A 21,775-nucleotide genomic window follows, 5' to 3' on the forward strand; every position below is an offset into this window, starting at 1 on the left:
CCATTTATTTATTTGACTGAAGAATTTCTATTATAACAATGGAAAGTAGTTTTCGATATGAGAACATACCATACGCTAGCTCTTCCTAAATCTATTTCTCCTCCCACAAGAAGAGGTAGATATATCATTTCATTGGGAGAGGAGAGAGATAAACTCTAAGAAGCGCTGGTGTAAGTTGTGCTTTAGGACAAAGTTCATTTTCCTGGTAACAATACACTTTAAAGTTTAAAATACCAAAATTTTGCCATGTGAACAATTAAAACTAGAAGTATTCAAATTGTGAAGATCCTCCATATTAGCCACATGTATAGAAATCCAAATATTTATAAGTTCAAAAAAATAATAATAATGCAACTCTTATTTTTCTTTTCTTTGTGCCACATAATGCAGGTTTGTGAGATGAAAACTTGCTTCATAAAAAGGGGCCGGAAAACTTGTGGAACACTTGGCCATTAGGTACTATTTGTTAAAAAAAAAAAAAAGTTACTATGTGCTAAAACCCTTCAAAGAGATGTTCTCTTAACTCTTTTGTTGCAATTGCAAATTATGATTTTTTTTAATGAAAAAAAAAAAAGGTAAACTGAAATATAAAATTAACTACATTTATAACTACAAGCCAAGCCATTTGTTGATAACAACAAGAACGCCCAAAAGGGAAGAGGTGACACTCTGGGACACTTGTTTCGGGAAGGCCAGATGAATACATTATAATATCAAAAATACTAAGAACGCAAGATTTATCATTTCAAGACAAGGAAGAAGAGCAGGTCATGGATTCAATTAAAATCGAGAAGAGAAGGATCCCTGAAGGATTCTGTACGAAATCCTAATGACCTAGTTGTTGGGGATTCTTTATCATATTAAACATATGAATAACCTTATAGTGTTTAGAATACAAGAATCATCAATTAATCATAAAAGATTAATCATAGGTGTAGTCCCTAAATCAAGAACAATAAAGTATCCCATCTTAGAATACATAACCATATAGATTTACCATATCTATAATAATCAATGGAACAACCATGACATGAACCATAAATGGGAATAAAGAAGTACATGTGTCCCATGAACATAGATCATGAACCTCTGTCCCATGTGGTTAAACATTACTCCCATGAAGATGACAATGATGAACTACGCAAGTGGAGTCCTTCTACTGAGATCTTCTGCAACCTCTTATTCTAGGGGTTCCTTTCTTTCTGTGTACTTGCTCTTATGAGAAAAGCGTGCTCCCAAAACCAATAAGGCATTAAGTAAAGTAATGGCTGCAGGGACCATCAGTATTCTATTTATAATAGAATCCCTAAAACCCTATTCCACTCTCACAATGGAAAGAGCTAGGAGTTTCCTAATCAGAGTGGGTCTATAATTGCTTGGGTCCAATGGATCAATCGGTATCAGTTAAGCCCACATAAAAATCCTAACACTAGTTGCCCAACTATGTTTAGAAAAATGCAAGATAAAAATAGATGCCATGTGATTCATTTTCTAACTTTACAAATATTGCAAACAAGATCCATATGAGCAACAAATGTTGGTTTATCTTTAATAACAATTCCATCAATCAAAAAAAAAAAAAAAAAAAAAAAAAAATTGATGAATCTTTATTTTTCATATAAAATTTCATTATCCCCACCAATCTTGATTTAAAGAAAAAAATTCACAATAAGGCTCCATTTTGTTTTGGGGTGGAAAATTTTTTGTGTAAAATTTTACGATATGTTTTTTAATTTGAAAAATCTCCATGAGACAAAATTTCTAATGAATGAAAAATAACTCATAAAATCAAAAGAGAAAAAAAACGGAGGAAGAAATGCCTCTCGTCTTTCCCGATTGTAAGTTTACTTTCTTATGTGAAAAAATGAATGGTTAACTTACAACTCTTTGCATAAGGATCAAATCATTGATGAACCCCTCAATAAGCGTTTTCTCAATCATAATTGCAATATTAGAAGGGAACAACCAGTGCAACATATCATATGCGGTCGGCCCCTATAAATCAAGTCAATAATTAATTTGAAGACCAGTCACAGTGTTTATTTATTTATTTTAATTAATTAATTATTTATTTATTTTAAAGAGTAGGTAACAAAGGCTCATTGCATAAGGCCGGGAAAGAGGATCCCCTATGTCCCCTTGGACAAATCAATTTTTTCAACACAAACAATGCTTGGGCCAGATCATTATTGGACCCATTTTTATCAATGACGCATTGATTAAAAGGGCGCATTAGAGAAATACTTAGCCTTGAGAATTTGAGAACTAAGACTTGTTATTGACATGAGGATATTGCTACAGAGACTGCAGCAATTTGTGGGCACCAATTTGACATCTTTCTATTTAAGACTTAACAATTGATCAATCCACAAAGTCCATTTTTATTATAATTGAAAGAGTAAGTGTTTTTCGTTTACGAGAAGCCCTTGCTATACATAGGGGCACACACACCCCTAGGTAGGGGCACAATGGTCATTGCATGCCCTGATGCAGGGGTCTCTCGTGGATAGGAAACTGTGTTCCTAATTGCAAATACTAAAAAAAAGACCAATATATAATGGGATAGATGAGATGCCCAATAAATTCAACATAATGCTAATCAAAGGGACATTGGCTATCCAAACAATGAACTGATTAGCACAATGTCTCCATGTGGCAAAACATACATACACGTGTAGAGATTCCTATTAAGACATATTTATAGAGAACCTTTAGATTTTTCATTGTTACTTTTAGAAAGAAAGAACGCTACCTACTGGTGTAGGCATATGCTTAGACACAAAGGGTTGAAGATGCTTTAATGCACCCTCCCATTGGCTTGCACACTAGCATGTACTTGTGCCAGTAGGATTTGTGTGAGATGCTTTCCCACACCCTCCCACACATGTTTAGTTCATGATATGAGATCAAGTATTAGCAAGTTTGAAATTGATATGGATACTAATACATTTCAGTTCATATGGGTCATATTAGACATTTTTGCCTTCAAAGATACTTATATTAACAATGTTACCATTTTCATCCTCCAATTTTTATCATACCACCAATTCATATCGGTCAGGTATCAACATTGGAGTTGTGTTGTACTCATGTGATGTTACCAATTTCAATTATTCAAACCAAGTTCTTTTTCGTTCTTTGGTAAAATTCTTTATACATTGTTCTCACATCCTAACACTCGCTTCCCTCCCTAATACCATATCCATAAATAAATTTTGGGAAACACAGAGCACGCGCATCAAGCTAGCACTCACTTTGTTTGTATCTCTCTTATCTCTTCTATGCACCACCATTGGTGCAGCCTGTGGATGTTGTGTTTGCCTATCGCTCACACATAAAATTTAAAAGAGAAAAGATTAAGTATGCCATTAGCTTTTTTTAGAGTTAGTGGTTCAACCAATTGGAGACTAGAATAAGAGGGACATAAGGGACTTTTTCAAAGGAAGGAAGAAGGAGATAGACAGATTTTGACATACAACTAGCATATCCAAACCCAAGTACCCAACCTTTTTCCCAATTTAAAGACAAAATATTTTTATCCACCAGCATTTTTCTCTTAATAATATGGTTTTTTTTTTTTGGGTAAAATTTTTGGATTTAGATCCTCTATGGCGCAATATGGTGTCTGACGTGCATCCAATGCCTAAAAATACCTTGAACTACATACGATCATCTTGAACTCCATACCAAAGCATTTCCAATCGCCGTACAACATGTTGCGCCACATAGCCACATAGGAGTTGAATCCAAAATTTTATGAAAAAAAATTGACTCTTTAGACAGTCGGGACAGAATGACTAGAGGTGTCAAAAGTGAACCCAAACCAATAAGACCGACCAAAACCGACCTAAAAAATCTAGACCGAGCCAAATCGAGGGCTTATTGGATTGGTTTCGGATTAGGGGTATTAGAAGTTATCGGTTTTGGTTCGGTTCATGTTAACCCGATGGGCACCCGATGGGACCGACCGATGAACCAAATAATTTGTTGAAAATTAAAACCCTATTTGACACCTATAGTCCTATACTATATATCCTTCTCTTTGGAGTTGCAGCCGTTTGTCACTCAATAATTAATGAATTAATATATTTCATTCTCCAAACAAGACCAAGAGTCCAAGTCCACTTTAGTGGTTGAAAATTTTGGAATTGTGCGGCTGTGCTTCTTTTTCTTCTTCTTCTCTGTAGTATGTCTTTCTGCCACTTTCTTTAAAAAGAAGGGGAGCGCTTCTAAAGCTCTCTCATCAATTAATGTCAATCTGTGGGTTTTTTTTAATGTTTGTTTGGATCATCATATCCCATCATGGATGAATGCATTTGGTTTATTTTTATTTTGTGAGTATGTGAAAAGAGTTACACCCAAATCAAATCATTAGTAACCCGATACTAAAAAACCGAATTATACCGAAACCAAACAAAACCAAACTGAAACCGATTGAAAACCAAAATTTTTTAATGGTATGGTTTTGGACTCATTCATTCTTGAACCGAAACCGATTCAAACCGACCGAAACCGCCCAATTGACATCCCTAAGAATGACATGGCAAAACCAATAAAAAACGTTATGATTTATCCAATATGACTTGGAGGATAGAATTTCTTTAAAGCAATGATTATTATCATAATTCATACCATTCCAAGCTTTCCCCACTAAAAATTGGATTTCTCTAGGCCCCGTTTAGCAGTGTTCTCTCTCTCTCTCTCTCTCCTATTCACAACGACTCGCGGTCAGCAGCTCAGATCCTCATCCCCAAATCCCAATCCTCTGCTGTCACAATTTCACAACTGACAAATCGAAACCCAAACAATTTGTAACTCCAACCATCTCCAGCGAAGTGTAAATTAGGAAGGAAATTGCATTAGATTTCGGATCGAATTCCGTACAGACTCCCAGAAGAAGGAGGAGAAGGAGAAGGAGAAGGAGGCGAAGGAAGCATGGAAGCTGATGTTTCGATCCATACAATAACAATACCTGTAAACCGTAAACCGTAGTAGGAGTTCTATCTGCCATGAGACACTTCTCTCCATCAATCCAACTAGTGGGTTTAATCAGGTAGGTACACCACTCCTCAATCGCTCAAAAATTTGGGATTCTGGGTTATCTCTTTTTATGATTTTGTTCTGTTTGAGATCTGTTTTGTTTACTATTCTTGTTTCTCTATTGTTTTCTGAAACAGGGTATGCAAAAAAAATTTTTTTTTAGTGATGATAGGTAGAACAAATCAAGAAGCAACACGAGATGGATAACTGAAGATTTGGAGAGTTTGGTTTGACTTTTGTGATAAGTCAAAAATTTTCGTGGGTTTACGATTGTGTGCGATTTTTTTATTTTCTTTTGGTTATTTACTTTTTCTTCGCAACTAATAATGACCTGCATGGATTTGGGAAGTATCAGAACNGCAATTTCAGGCTAAGGTTCTTCACTATCAGGCCTCTCAAATCCCAACTAGTGGACACCCAAAACCTTGATTGAAGAAAGGCTACTCAACCACTGAAATTGAACATAGCAGTAGGCTAAGAACCAGATCTGGGTTTCAACTGGTTTCTCACAACAAAGGAGGATTACAGGGTAGTAATCTCTAGGGTTTGAATTTCCTATAAATAGGCTTCCTTTGACCCAAATCTCAGGTCGATTGGGCTTACAACCAGGGAGTTCTAATGATTTCTTTTCAACCCAGAGGTACTGCCAATCGCAGGGAAAAAGAAAGAACAGTAACAGAAATCATTTTTAAAAGAAAAGGCAAGGGAGAAGGAGGTAGGAGGGGATGAAATACCAGTAAGAATGTAAGCTAGAAGGAGACAGTACCTGAAGAATTTCAGAATCGCAGACAAAGGAGAAGGCAACATGGCCAATAGATGCACCACACCGATAACATTAAGCAATCCAAAATTCTTTCATTCCAAAAAAAACCAACTGAGAATCATTGGCTTACATGCTGTTTTATAGAATCAAACAAAGAAGTACTAATCCTATCCTGAAACTGAAAGCAAAACTTGACTCTGATGGACTAAAAAGATAGGAAAAAAAAATTACATATATCCTTAATTAGTATCCCTATGCCTAACTGCATCAAGATTCCTATGAGGAGCAACTTTTAAGCATGTATAAATATTAGATGAAAAGGAAGCGAATCACATTTACATATATCCTTAATTACATGCTCTTTGAAGGAGAGCACATCACAGCAGCTCGTCGGCCCAGACTCGCAGAGCACAGCACAGCAGCTCGTCGGCCCAGACTCGCAGAGCACAGCACAGCAGCTCGCAGCCGACGACGACGATGACGCTCGACCCAGACTCGCAGAGCACAGCACAGCAGCTCGCAGCCGAAGACGACGACGACGCTCGACCCAGACTCGCACAGCACAGCACAGCAGCTCGCAGCCTCGCACTGACCTCCAGAAAGCGAGACGACGACGACGACGACGCTCGACCCAGACTCGCAGAGCACAGCGGCGGCCGCGGCACTTCCTTTCCGTTAAACGAAGAGAAGAGAAGAGACTTAACCTAGGGTTTTTGGTTTTTTTCTTTTTAACTCTTTCATATGGGGTAGAATAGTAATCTTACAACCGGGCCGGGCCAGGTCGGTGCAAACTAGACCGGTCTCGGTCGGGTCTTAATTGGTCGGTCTCGGTCGGGTGCCCGACGGTCCAAGTATCAGGACTGAGACCGACCGTTTATAAACGGGCCGGGCTCAAGCCCGACACGTTTAATAAACGGGCCGGGCCGGGCCGGGCTTTAAACGGTCGGTTCCGGTCGGTTCTGTCGGGTCGGTCCATGAATTGACACCCCTATACTTAGCCTTGAGAATTTGAGAACTAAGACTTGTTATTGACATGAGGATATTGCTACAGAGACTGCAGCAATTTGTGGGCACCAATTTGACATCTTTCTATATAAGACTTAACAATTGATCAATCCACACAGTCCATGTTTACGAGAAGCCCTTGCTATACATAGGGGCACACACCCCTAGATAGGGGCACAATGGTCATTGCATGCCCTGATGCAAGGGTCTCTCATGGATAGGAAACTGTGTTCCTAATTGCAAATACTAAAAAAAAGACCAATATATAGTGGGATAGATGAGATGCCCAATAAATTCAACATAATACTAATCAAAGGGACATTGGCTATCCAAACAATGAACTGATTAGCACAATGTCTCCATGTGGCAAAACATACATACACGTGTAGAGATTCCTATTAAGACATATTTATAGAGAACCTTTAGATTTTTCATTGTTATTTTTAGGAAGAAAGAACGCTATCTACTGGTGTAGATACATGCCTAGAGACAAAGGGTTGAAGATGCTTTAATGCACCCTCCCATTGGCTTGCACACTGGCATGTACTTGTGTCAGTAGGATCTATGTGAGATGCTTTCCCACACCCTCCCACACATGTTTAGTTCATGATATGAGATCAAGTATTAGCAAGTTTGAAATTGATATGGATACTAATACATTTCAGTTCATATGGGTCATATCAGACATTTTTGCCTTCAAAGATACTTATATTAACAATGTTACCATTTTCATCCTCCAAATTTTATCATACCACCAATTCACATCGGTCAGGTATCACATTGGAGTTGTGTTGTACTCATGTGACGTTACCAATTTCAATTATTCAAACCATGTTCTTTTTCGTTCTTCGGTAAAATTCTTTATACATTGTTCTCACATCCTAACACTCGCTTCCCTCCCTAATACCATATCCATAAATAAATTATGGGAAACACAGAGCACTCGCATCAAGCTAGCACTCACTTTGTTTGTATCTCTCTTATCTCTTCTATGCACCACCATTGGTGCAGCTTGTGGATGTTATGTTTGCCTATCGCTCACACATAAAATTTAAAAGAGAAAAGATTAAGTATGCCATTAGCTTTTTTAGAGCTAGTGGTTCAACCAATTGGAGACTAGGATGTGAGGAACATAGGGGACTTTTTCAAAGGAAGGAAGAATGAGATAGACAGATTTTGATATACAACTAGCATATCTTTGATATACAACTAGCATATCCAAACCCAAGTACCCAACCTTTTTTCCAATTTAAAGACAATATTTTTAGCCACCAGCATTTTTCTCTTAATAATATGTTCTTTTTTTTTTTTGGGTAAAATTTTCGGATTTGGATCCTCTATGGCGCAACATGGTGTCTGACGTGCATCCAATGCCTAAAAACGCCTTGAGCTACATACGATCATCTTGAACTCCATACCAAAGCATTTCTAACCCCCGTACAACATGTTGCGCCACATAGCCACATAGGAGTTGAATCCAAAATTTTATGAAAAAAAATTGACTCTTTAGACAGCCGGGACAAAATGACTAGAGGTGTCAAAAGTGAACCCGAACCGATAAGACCGACCAAAACCGACCGAAAAAATTCAGACCGATCCAAACCGAGGGCTTATTGGATTGGTTTCGGATCCAGGGTATTAGAAGTTATCGGTTTTGGTTTGGTTCATGTTAACCCGATGGGCACCCGATGGGACCGACCGATCAACCCAATATTTGTTGAAAATTAAAACCCTATTTAACACCTATAGTCCTATACTATATATCATTCTCTTTGGAGTTGCAGCGGTTTGTCACTCAATAATTAATTAATTAATATATTTCATTCTCCAAAACAAGACCAAGAGTCCAAGTCCACTTTAGTGGCTGAAGATTTTGGAATTGTGGGGTTGTGCTTCTTCTTTCTTCTTCTTCTTCTTCTTCTTCTTCTTCTTCTTCTTCTTCTCCTCCTCTGTAGTATGTCTTTCTGCCACTTTCTTTGAAAAGAAGGGGAGCGCTTCTAAAACTCTCATCAATTAATGTCAATCTGTGGGTTTTTTTTAATGTTTGTTTGGATCATCATATCCGATCATGGATGAATGCATTTGGCTTATTTTTATTTTGTGAGAATGTGAAAAGAGTTACACCCAAATCAAACCATTGGTAAGCCGATACTAAAAAATTGAATTAAACCGAAACCAAACCAAACCAAAACTGAAACCGATCGGAAACCAAAATTTTTTAATGGTTTGATTTTGGACTCATTCATTCTTGAACCCAAACCAATTCAAACCGACCGAAACCGACCGAAACCGCCCAATTGACATCCCTAAGAATGACATGGCAAAACCAATAAAAAACGTTATGATTTATCCAATATGACTTGGAGGATAGAATTTCTTTAAAGCAATGATTATTATCATAATTCATACCATTCCAAGCTTTCCCCACTAAAAATTGGATTTCTCTAGGCCCCGTTTAGCAGTGTTTTCTCTCTCTCTCTCTCTCTCTCTCTCTCTCTCTCCTATTCACAACGACTCGCGGTCAGCAGCTCAGATCCTCATCCCCAAATCCCAATCCTCTGCTGTCACAATTTCACAACTGAAAAATCGAAACCCAAACAATTTGTAACTCCAACCATCTTCAGCGAAGTGTAAATTAGGAAGGAAATTACATTAGATTTCGGATCGAATTCCGTACAGACTCCCAGAAGAAGGACGAGAAGAAGAAGGAGGCGAAGGAAGCATGGAAGCTGATGTTTCGATCCATACTATAACAATACCTGTAAACCGTAAACCGTAGTAGGAGTTCTATCTGCCATGAGACACTTCTCTCCGTCAATCCAACTAGTGGGTTTAATCAGGTAGGTACACCACTCCTCAATCGCTCAAAAAATTGGGATTCTGGGTTATCTCTTTTTATGATTTTGTTCTGTTTGAGATCTGTTTTGTTTACTATTCTTGTTTCTCTATTGTTTTCTGAAACAGGGTATGCAAAAAAAATTTTTTTTTAGTGATGATAGGTAGAACAAATCAAGAAGCAACACGAGATGGATAACTGAAGATTTGGAGAGTTTGGTTTGACTTTTGTGATAAGTCAAAAATTTTCGTGGGTTTACGATTGTGTGCGATTTTTTTATTTTCTTTTGGTTATTTACTTTTTCTTCGCAACTGATAATGACCTGCTTGGATTTGGGAAGTATCAGAACGAGTCTATGTGTAGGGAGACTGGTATTTTATCTCCCTCTATTGTATATTACTTTATGTCTGATAATTCCACCGGCGACTGCGAATGTGCTGTTGATTGGGGACGATAAAATTCTGTCGTTTAAGGACATCGAAGCGAATTTTGGTAAGCTAAAGGATCTTTGTCTCTATTTCAGTTTCAACATAAAGCTGTGTTGGATTTGGTCAATTTGCTTATTGCACATACTTATAGAAAATTTAGCTTACTATGGTAATGACTGTGGAATGGGTACACAAGGGTCGAGATTTATATGATTTTTTTCCTCCTGTTATTACAGCTACTTCGATCAAGGGATCAGGAGAGAGTGGGACATTGTATATAGCTGAGCCCCTTGATGCTTGCTCGCCATTGATTAATAAGATCAACACAGGTCGAGGTGTAAATGCTTCATTTGCGTTGATTATTAGAGGTGGATGTTCCTTTGAGGAGAAAGTTAGAATTGCACAAGATGCAGGGTTCAAAGCAGCGATTATCTATGACAATGAAGATAGTGGTGCTTTGGTTGCAAGTAATGTCCTCTTCCTTTGAGCAACTTGATAATTGCTGTCAAACATGTATAACTTTCTGTTGATGTGACTCTCTCTCTCTCTCTCTCTCTGAATATGATGTTGCACCAAATATTGTTTATCCTTGCAGCTCTCATTCGATCTCTTTCTCTTCATTTTAGTAATAAATAAAAGCACAATCTGTATGCATTATCTCAACAACTCAGGTTTGGCTACACAAATCTTGTTTGGTAATTCCACACTATTCAAGGTTATACATCTTGTTTACTTGGAAGCACTATTTCTCACCAAGTAATTTTTTCCCTTACAATTGTTCCTTAACATGTCAATTGTGCTCCGCACCACTCAATATTGGCATGTTTTGGTCTTTTTTGCCTATATTGCCTATTCCCAATTAAAATTGGGTTACATCAATGATCAGCTTTAAACCTTTATTTGCTTTACTTATCATGGATGATTTAAGTAGAGACATTCAATATGAGGTATCTTGGTGTATGATTTTTGCTGATGATATCGTTTTGGTGGATGAGGCAAAATTAGGGATTAACGCCATGGTGGAATTATGGAGATCAATTTTGGATTCAAAAGGTTTGAGGATAAGTAGAACTAAGACGGAATATAGGGCGTTTAGTTTTAGCCTCACTAGAACAGATAATGAGGTGGTGAGTATTGGTTAGAGGGAGATTCCCCAAATTGAATGTTTTAGATATCTGAGATCAATAATAAATAAAGAAGGTGGCATAGAAGATGACATTTCCCACTTGATTAAAAAAATAGGGTGGATGAAGTGGGGAGATGTGTCTAGAGTGTTGTGTGACCGGCATATTCCTTTAAAGCTTAAAGGAAAAATTTATAGAATTGTCATTCGTCCAACTATGATGCATGGTGTGGAATGTTGGGCGGTTAAGAAGTGTCATATAAATAAACTATGTGTAGCGGAGATGAAAATGTTGAGATGGATGCGTGGAAAAACTAGGAAGGGTTAAGTAATAAATGACCATATTACAGCAGGGTTGGGAGTAGCTCCGATTCATGATAAGCTTAGAGAGATTCCTTTGAGGTGGCATGACCATGTCCAATGGAAGCCTTTGGATGCCACAATATGGAGGAGTGACTTGATTCCGGCTGAGGGAACCAAAAGAGCTAGAGGAGAGGCTTTATATAACCATAGGAGAAGTGGTGAGGAAAGGCATGCTTAGCTTAGGCATCATATCTTGTATTGTTTCGAATAGAACTGATTGAGAGCAAGGATCCATGTGGCTGTCCCCATTTAGTTGGGATAAGGCTATGTTATAATTGTATTCACTGAATAAACTCATTTCTGATTCTATCTTTTCTGGTCTTGCCATTCTATTTCAAAATTCTTACCCTAACTTGCACACAAATCATCTGTTTCTGATTCAAATAGGGGAGGTATTTTCTTATTTATGAGTAATTTCTTAAGTAAATGAAATAAAAAATATAAAAACATTTACTTATATTATATCACTGTAGTCAAGAATAAGGAGGCTGAAGGGCTTGTGGCTCTTGCGCAGGCACAAGTGATATGTGCATAGCCTTCTTGAAGTCTTGGGAGGCAACTATGGTGCATTTAGAGACTACTTGATGATTAATGGTGGAATGTTTCAGGAGATTGCGAAGATTAATGCAGAGGCCCTGAAAGGGTTACAACCCAAAATCAGCATTTGGAGCAATGGGAGCAGTGGCAGTGAGATGGCTTAGGGTGCAGGTGGGAACAGTAGTAGCACAGCCATGAAGTGGCCCCCTTGTTTCAAACATTGCATGAGAAAACTGGGATGCTACCACCGGCATGGATGGGATCAATAACAGACTCAACTACCACTTATTTCAGGTAGCGCTTTACTGCCTATAAAATAATAATATACCTACAGAGTTACTGTTATGGCTATTTTTTTATGCCCACCTAAAAGGCCAGCCACATGGAAAGAATTCCCTCCGGTGAGACTGTCAATTTGAAGTTATTTTAAGGAGGCATGTCAACCGATCATGTATATGCAGTGATATGCATAGCCCTGTTTGGTTTATCAAAACAACTGAACCAGCTTAACTATACGCTTGGTCAACCCAGACTTGCGAAAACCACAGAGGTTGGTTTATGGAGTATATTTTCATCCTTGAGAGATTTTGCATATTGTAACGCTAATTGAATATATCATATGGTAAAATTAAACAATTTCATAGGTTAACTTCACACCCATGGTTTTTAGATTACTTTTTTGTAACAAGAGAGAGGGGTCTTGTAGGAGAGAGAGAGAGAGAGAGAGAGAGAGAGAGAGAGAGAGCTTGCAGAAGGTATGGAGGCTAAGGTTTCATGGGAGATCGAGGCAATGGAGATGAGAGGATAGGATGGGATGATGGAGGAGAGAGGATCGATGGATGGTTTAGGGTTTTGGGAGAGAAGAGGTCACTTGCTCTAGTACCATGTTGATTTGGGGAATTATGACCTGTGTCAATTGACACCAAGCCTCCTCTATTTATAATTGTAGGATTAGTGTTTTACAATATTATAATGACAAGTATGTCCTTATGGATAGTTCTACCCTTATACCCACGTTACTGCACAAACTCTACCATTGGAGTTGGTAGGGGTGATTATCACATTTTCCTCTCCCCATGATTCAATTTCCTTAGTTCCTCGTTATGATTTTATCAAGTAAATTTTGATATGTGTTCTCAATGTAAGACAGGGCCCAGTTGGTATTAGTGGAGCATTCTATTTCTACTTATTGGAGTGTTGATACACCTATGTCAGATACCTTTTTAGATGCAAAATATGGTATCTATAAACTTATAGATTAGATGGCAAGGGCTTGTGCTACTTCTTGGCTTGTAGCCGTTAGCCAAGTCTTGGGATCGAATCGTGCCCCACTCTGTGTACTATGTACTCTAATTTTCCACTTGGTGGATAGACCACCTTTGATGTGAGCAAAAATCCAATTTCAAATCGGAAAAAGAGATGCTGTAAATGGTAATGGCTGAAAATTGAATGCTATTCATCTACCTAACGTAAGGCTAGATCACAAATGACTTAACCGCCGGCAAGATCTGAAAATCTGGGCTGAAATAGGGGAAAATTGAGAACTCACCAGTGTGGCCCAAATAGTTTGAAATTGGGTGAATGTGGCCAATAATATCTCCGAACTATACTCCAAATTTGGCTTGAACCCACCAAGTAGGTATGAAACCAATCATGATCATAGATACCATAGACAGGAGACAATAGGGTTTAGAACCAGATTTGGGAGAAAACGTGAGGCTTTCTTATGGCAGATGGGGCTGAATCCTTGGTCGAAGGAGCCTCCTAGGATGCTTTTCAAACCCTCTAAAGGGCCTTGTTGCAGGATGGCTGCTGGATTGGGAGATCTGGTCAAGGTCGATTAGGTCACAAAACCCTGACAATCTTGGATTGATTCTGTACTTTATGGTTGTTCTTCAATCATCACAGTCGTTATAGCACCAATTTCCTCAGGCTTGACCTCATCGTCCACCATTGCAACCATGTCACTTTCTACTTCTCCCGCCTCAATTTCAGGTTCTAGTTCTTTGATTGGAGGTGTCTTCTCCGGTTGCTTCTCTGCAATTTGTTGCACAATAGCAGCCAAGTGGTCTACTAATTGCTTCAGACTCTTGTTATCTGTGGATGTCATTAGGAAACCTGTAGATGTCTTTTGGTGGGAATCTTGTTGAGGGAAGAACCTTCTTTGGATATTTTCAGGTAGATATTGGTTCACCAATACTTCATCTCTTCCCTAGTCCTAGGTTCATGTCCTTGAACTCGGAGTTGTCTTCCATGGACTCTCCACCATTCTCTAACACCATTACTCATCTAGTAGCAAGAAAATAGAAGTTTTCGCATCTCTGTGAATTTGTAGTAATCAAAATAGTCTTCCAGATCATCTAACCAATCAAGGAATTTGTGTGGAATTATACCGCCAGAAAAATAGTGAAATTTCGGCTCCATCTTCAGTTAGGATATGATACCAAATGATGGAAGGTGGTTTACCTAGTCGAGTAGAGTTTCATATGCTAGCTGGCTGGAAGTAGGTCAACAGAGGAGAAACTGACAGTAAACAGAGTTGTCCAGATTAGGGTTTCAAGGGGAAAAGTGGAGCCAAGAGAAATATTCTAAGGGTTTTGAGGTTGAAGTTGTGGTTGAACTATCAGTGGAGCCAATCGAAAACCACTGGGTAGATGAATCAAAAGAGTTCTATGTCGCATCGGAGTTTGAAGACACGGTTGATATTACTCCCCTACAGCAAGAACTAGAGCCTATGGATGAGGTAATTGGCGACCCCTATGTGGACAACCCCATTGATACATGTGATGATGTTGAGATTAAGCACGTGGTGTTCATAATACCCTTGAAGTACCTTGAAGAGAGTGAACCTTGCCTTTACCGTACATTCGAGTCACCCGAATTTCTCTACGGGGGATGGGTGTCCAGCATACTAATATCATCCTTAAACTCTTTTCTAAGAGAGAAAAGTTGATGTAGATCAAGCTTGCACAAGGAGGGGGCTGGTGGCCCCATCGAACCATGTTCAATGCTGGACCAACCAGCCCCAACCTGCCCCAATTGAACCAGCCTTGTGGAAGCCAGATGCATAGATCAAACATCCCTCTACAGATTTCAGTTTAAGTGTTGTTTTGTCTTATTCATGTGTCTTAATCAGCAAGCAAGAGGAAACCCCAGGAAAAGGTTCTAAAAGATTCAAAATCCTTGCTACCGATCTCAGCATTAGACTGTTATCTTGTCTTATTATGAAGCTTGGTCAACGAGGATGCAGCTAGAGGAAGAAAAAAGGAAAGTTTCTGTTCACTTGAACAGTAACCAGCTCATTATCTTCATGGATTTGTTACCGTTTTGGTGTTTAAAGTCTTTTGTTAGACAAGCAGTTTAGGAATGTTAGTTATTAGTTTCTTAGTGAACAAGTCACTACTTCGTTGCTTAAATCGGTTAGTTCCTATTTTGGTTTTGTTCCTAAATTGTAAGGCTGTACTCTCTATTATATAAGAGGAGTTGATGTATACCTTGAAAATTAATGAATGAATGAATTTTACAGCCATTGCTGTTCCTTATTCCCGAGAGGATGTTCAACAACTGGGATAGCTGTGGGTGAGAGGCCCAGGTTGAGACTTGAGATAGCCATTCCCCATTTTCCCTACTCCCATTCTTCTCTTTTTTCCTCCCTCCTGTCTTTTCCCTTTGATTTCTGTTATATCTTTGAGTGTTAGAGTTTATCAAGAGTGCAATCAATTGTTATTTCAAGAACCAAACCAACCATATGAGCTCCTGTTGTGCTGAAGATCATAGGTACCTGCAACAGCTTTAAAGTGCATTCTTTGGGGAAGATTTCGAACCACTTATCTCAGCAACCCTTGGCCCTCATCCACCAGGCATTTGGGGTTATCTTAGGACTCCCAAGAGGCACCTTCGACGTGCAGATCAGACCCTTTAGGAGCCTGCAGCCTTAGTTCTAAAGTTTCCTAATTGGGAACCTACCTTCAGATCTACCAAATCTGAGATCAGATTCCAGGGCCCTTTTAAGGGATTGACAAGGACCACAAAAGGAGTACTCGCCCACTTTTCCTTAAAACCCTTATCTGGGTAAGTTTCTCTTGCCTGTTGCTGCAAGTACAAGGCCCTGTTATTTGTCTTCTTTGGAGGATTTCTTGAGACCACCATAGGCTTCGTTTGACCAGTTTTTGTGGTTCATGTGAGCCTTCATTAGTGAAGTACTGAAAGATCTCCCTATTCAGCCAGAATTCCAGATCCTGCTTGGGATTAGGTCCTATGTGATATAGCCTTTCATCATACCTGTTTTCTTTGCTTGTTGGGTTTAAATTTGACTTGGGTTTTGGTTCTGAATCTGGGCTTTGAAGGGACCATAAGTTTGGTTGTTAGCTGCTTTTAATTTCCTTCTTTTTAATGGCATTCAAATATTCTTCTCAGTTTTGGGGGGAGAGGGGTATGTGCCTCACGGCCCTCACCCAGATAACTTAGTGAGCTTGGCAACAGGCACAGTGTGGAGCAGTTCTATTTGGCCTGGCACCTTTTAAATATTTAGGAATTGGAAGTTGGAAGGGTTTCAGCTATGTAATTGTAGATTGGGTCAAGTCTTCTTGTATAAGTCCATGGAGGCTTTCTCCTATTATAAGGATAATAAGGACAAAAGTTGAAGTCCATGGAGAGTTTCTGTGGATTCTCCCATTGTTTAACTACCTTGCTGATGAACTAGCGCCGTGGTGGGATGTGGGAAATAATTTAATGTAATCTGGTCCTCGTCCAATTGTTATGGGTTGTTTTTTATCGTATTGCTTTACTTTGTGCTGTGTTGTTTATGTAGTGATTCTATTTTTTGGATTATTTAAGTTGCTATTCCTGATCAAAGGAGAACCCAAAAAAAAGAAAAAAAGATCTGCTAGTTGATTAAAGAAATACAAGAGAAGAAGTTGAGAAAATTTTGGATGGTTACTTCCAAAACTCTTGCCCTGCCTCAAAACATTTTTCTTCAAATCCCCCTCTAAATTTCGTTATTTTTGTTCATCTATGATTTTCCATTTTACATGTACTTTAGGTCTTCCCACCTACCCCCTCTTAGGAAGTTAGGATCTCATATTTAGTCAATAAACTATAATAATTTGATTGGTATTTGCAACCGGTTTCCAATTTTGCACTGTACAAGTGGACATATGTTCTAGTCTGAATGGACTTCAAACTCTTTTATATGTGTGTGTATATATATATATAATATGTGAAAGAAAAAACGCTACCCACTTGAGTGTCTCTACGCCTAAACACAACAGGTGTGGAAGGACTGTGCTGCCCCCGTGCACCCTCCCATAGGCCCACACGCTGGTGTGTTACTGCACCAGCAGGGTAGCATTCTCTTGCCCCATATATATTTATTTATTTATTTAAAGAAGGCTGCCTGGTCACGTGCAGCCTGTGCCCAGACACAGACCCCCTGCACCCTGCCCCCTGCCCCCTGCGCCCTACAATTCCCCCTAGTCGATGTCCATGTGCATCCCCTCATTGGCCCTCGCGCTGGTGAAGGGGCCACACACTAGGCTGCATTCTTCTTCCCGTATATATATATATATATATATATCGAGTGAAAGAGAGTGTGGGATGGTCATAAACTAGGTCAATGTACGATTTTGGATTTTTGCATGTTTTGCACATATGTAGGATCCTAATTCTAAAGCCAAAATTCAGAGAACAAACTATCAAATCTAGATTTGTTTTGTTTTATTATGTGGAAGAAATGGGATTCATTTCTTCTGATGCTTCTTGAACAAGAAATGCTACCAAGTTTATAAAGGAGAATATTTGGATGATTTTACATGAAGATAAAAGTTGAAGCTTCAACTTTTCTTGAGATGAGTAGCAACATCCATAAGCACAAGTCTTGGAATGGAAAAGCTATCGACTGTTTTCTTGGTTCTTTTTGATCTTTCTATTAGAAAGCAGTGAAGTTCGAAATGTAATCATGCCCAAGATGCTCCTGGTTCTGGTTTACGGGTGGGAAAAGCATGAGACAAAGTATGTTCATCTGAGAGGACTGAACCAAAGTGACGTTCATCCAGCAGATTCTCAGTAGAAGTGGAGACGTTTTTTGATTTCTTCCCTAGAATTAGATTGTATGCACTCATATTACTCCTTGGAGTTTGAAATGAGAAGCATACTGGCCTCTTGTTAAACTTGTGCAAGATACTTGAAATTTGCTAAATGTTTTATTTGATTCGCTTTAGGAACTTTTCTTTCAGATTGTAGAAATTAATTGTTTAATAAATTCATCTGATTTTCTTCACATTAAACTAGGTAATGGTCCATTTTCGTTCAATCAACTATGCTACTTATGATATCTTTTGTTACTCATCTGGATTGCTCTTTCTGGGATTGATTCCCTGTTGCTTTGTCCTAAAAGCCAGAGCAAAAGAGCTTCCTAGTGATCCCTATGTTGTAGCATATCTGGTCGTGAACTCCTCATGCCTTGTCAAATAGTTGCTACTGAAGTATTGTTATGTAGTCTGAACTCTATTTTGTATTTGACCTGTAAAATGTTGCAAAAATACCAGCAAGAGACAAATAGAACCCCTTCTTTGAAAATACAGAAGCACCACTACATTAAATTTTTTCAAAGAGCGATGTTCTCCCGCAATTTCAAATCGAAGTTCTTTTTTCTGGTAGTCTATGCCCATTATCTTATGTAGTGTAATTTCCTTAAAATCAGAATTCATTTTTTAAGAGGGTGACCAACATTTTAAATTAAAACTGCACTGTTTTCTGATCCATCATCCTTGGAAATTGCAGTGTCAGGAAATCCTGCAGGTATCAGAATACATGCTGTGTTTATCTCCAAAGCCTCAGGTGAAACACTTAAAATGTATGCTGGCCTTCCCAACATGCAGCTATTGCTTATCCCTACCTTCGAAAACGCAGCTTGGTCGATCATGGTCATTTCTTTTGTCTCTCTTCTAGCTATGTCCATTGTGTTGGCTACCTGTTTCTTCATTCGCAGACGCCGTGTGAGACGAGAGCAGTCTCAAGCCCCATGTGTTCGGGAGTTCCACGGCATGAGCAATCGTTTAGTGAAAGCCTTGCCTAGCCTGATATTCACGTCCGTTTTAGAAGATAACTGTACTTCAATGACGTGTGCCATATGCCTTGAGGACTATAGTGTTGGGGAAAAGCTCAGAGTACTACCATGCCATCACAGTATGTTTTCTCTGACCACAATATTACTTCACTGTTGTGTAAATTGCTTAGTCAGTGCAGATGTCCCTTTGACTCGTTAAATTTGATCAATTAAGGAAGCTTATCATTTTGATGGAACAACTCAAGGTGGGGCATAGCTGAAAGTTGTGGATAGAATGTGAAAACTTCAGAAGTGTCTCTGTATTCTTCCCTTTTTCTTTTAAGTGAAGGGGATGGGGGTAAGGGTTTAAGTGGTGTGGGGGAAGGGGGGCTGAGGTTGCTTCGTAAGTCAGTGTATTGGGAAAGACAATATCTTGGGATAACCGATATTTCTAGGCTTTTTCTTTTAAGCGCAGGGGGTGGGTGGAGTGGTTTAGGCGGTAGGGGAAGGGAGGCTGAAGGTTGCTTTAGAAGTTGGAATATTGGGAAAAACAATATCTTCAATTAACCAATATTCCTAGTACCTTAATGGGCATGCAGAACCATATTCATTTAGAATCCCATTTTTTTTTGTTACAACTGTATCTATTTCCTGAATCTTTTGCCTGACCTGAGATCTGCTCAGTATAATTAATATGAATATATATATATATATATATAACTTGGAGAAGTAGCTGTTGCTGTGGAAAGAGGAAATGGGTCTTTTTGTTGTCTACTTTAAATCTATGTTGTGATTAATTTTTCCCTGCCCTGAAAACTGTGGAAGAATAATTTAGTGAACCATGTTATAAAATTTTTGTCAATGCTACATTTCTGATCTCAGTTATTGAAAATCCAAATCTTTCAGTCTTTTCTCATTCATATTATATCTTAATGAAATCATCAAATCTGTATCCCTGGGATTTTGGCAGAGTTCCATGCTGCTTGCGTGGATTCTTGGCTTACCACGTGGCGGACATTTTGCCCTGTCTGCAAGCGTGATGCTAGGACAAGCACAGGTGAGCCTCCAGCATCAGAGCACACTCCGTTGCTTTCATCCAGGGCAGCCTCCTCTTTGGGATTGTCATCTGCTGGATCATCATTTGCATCATCATCATCGGCCATACAAATAGCCATAGCATCGTCAAGGACCCCCTCTGTATCTTCTCATGTTCACTCCCATGTTGGTACTCCTTTCCCTCAGTCGTTTAGGTCCTATGGTAACTCACCTGCCCTCACCCCAAGCAGAAGCTCAGTAGATCTTAGGAATGCATCTTCCCAAAGATCTTGTGCTTCCCACCTAGCCTCACCCCACTCCTTGGGCTACCCTTCGTTTTCACCTCTGAGCTCGAGATATATATCCCCATATGTTGCAAGTTCAACCAATGCCTCGCCAAGTTATCTTGGGTCATCCAGTCGGCAACCTAATATGCTGCATTGTAGTGAATCAGCGGCAAGTTTTTCTCCATTTGCCTCCGCTCAGTCTCTTCCAGGTTGTTGATGTGAAGAACGGATGCTAAATGGAGAATTTAAGTTGATGTCAAGACTATTGCACCGATCTTGCTGACATTGTAATGAAGAGTCCTTTGCAGTTAATGTTACCCCAATCTTATCGATCTCTGAAGCGACATTCAATACATTTATATTTCCTTGGGGTATGATTATTTAATGGCCTACGGGAGAGTTTCGTGCTTAAGTGATGATTGGTGCCCTTCTGACACGGAGGAACAGTTGTAAATTGTAATGTAAGGTTACATAATTTTTCTGGTATGTGTGGTAGTTTTCTTGCCCAGATTACTTTTTCAGTTTTGTTAATCTAGTGTTTTTTTCTTCTCTTTTTCCCTCTGTTCCCTTCATTCTGCATTTTTCTGTTTCACAATTTATCACAGTAAGAGGTAGAGAGCTATATTTGTCGAATCAAGGGTTAAATCTTAAAAACCCATAAGGGGGAAAGACATCGAATTGATAGGGCCAAGTGGCCAAGTGGCCAAGGCATGAGTCTGCAAAACTTCTATTCGTCGGTTCGAATCCAACCTGTTTTTACAGTGTAATTCCACCCATCATTTTTTGACATGGTCAGTGGATAGAACGGGCCCCCGGGTCAAAGGTTCAAAGCTGAGAATTCTTGGAGTGAGACTTTCATTTTGCAAATTCCAGTTTAAAGACAAAGGATATATTGGTTTGGTCAGCAATAACTCATGGTATTGCTTGGCAGTGAATTCAGAAACTCCTCTCTCTCTCTCTCTCTCTCTCTCTCTCGTGGGAGTGTATGTGCGTTTGTGTAGTTTGTTATTACTGACTGTGAAGTACCTTTATACTTGATGGGTTAGTGTCCTTGACTCTTTCTATGTTGCCTTGAAAGTTCATTAAGTATAGTGAACCCATCTTCATTTAACCTTTTTTGCATAGTATTTTTCCTCTTGCAAACAAACGTTGGAAAATATTTTAAGAAAGAAAATGTTCTATGTAAAAATTTACATGTGAAAATTTTACAGGTAAATCCGATGGATTCAGGCCGATACAGGCAGTTTCGAATTCGTATTGTATACTGATACAATTCCCAAGATTTAAATACTGCTACGGTTACATATAGTGGC

The 21,775-nt window shown here is 38.9% G+C and overlaps 1 protein-coding gene across 4 annotated transcripts; it reads left to right on the top strand.

Moving 5' to 3' along the window:
• The first annotated feature begins 4,646 nt into the window (after positions 1-4,646).
• LOC122084349 (receptor homology region, transmembrane domain- and RING domain-containing protein 2-like) lies at positions 4,647-20,948 on the top strand. 4 transcript variants are annotated; one of them, XM_042652521.1, is made up of 6 exons: positions 4,647-5,053; positions 5,178-5,388; positions 9,984-10,136; positions 10,309-10,539; positions 18,876-19,280; positions 20,111-20,948. In XM_042652521.1, the coding sequence occupies exons 2-6, from the start codon at positions 5,367-5,369 to the stop codon at positions 20,677-20,679; spliced, it is 1,380 nt and encodes a 459-aa protein (XP_042508455.1). In that variant the 5' UTR covers positions 4,647-5,053; positions 5,178-5,366; the 3' UTR covers positions 20,680-20,948. The 4 variants fall into 4 exon arrangements, with proteins under 4 accessions (XP_042508455.1, XP_042508457.1, XP_042508456.1 ...); XM_042652523.1 differs by having other exon boundaries at positions 5,204-5,388; XM_042652522.1 differs by lacking the exons at positions 4,647-5,053; positions 5,178-5,388 and adding an exon at positions 9,221-9,648 and having other exon boundaries at positions 9,773-10,136.
• Positions 20,949-21,775: the final 827 nt, after the last annotated feature.

The sequence above is a fragment of the Macadamia integrifolia genome, chromosome 7 (genome assembly GCF_013358625.1).
Source record: "Macadamia integrifolia cultivar HAES 741 chromosome 7, SCU_Mint_v3, whole genome shotgun sequence".
In the NCBI taxonomy this organism is placed as follows: domain Eukaryota; kingdom Viridiplantae; phylum Streptophyta; class Magnoliopsida; order Proteales; family Proteaceae; genus Macadamia; species Macadamia integrifolia.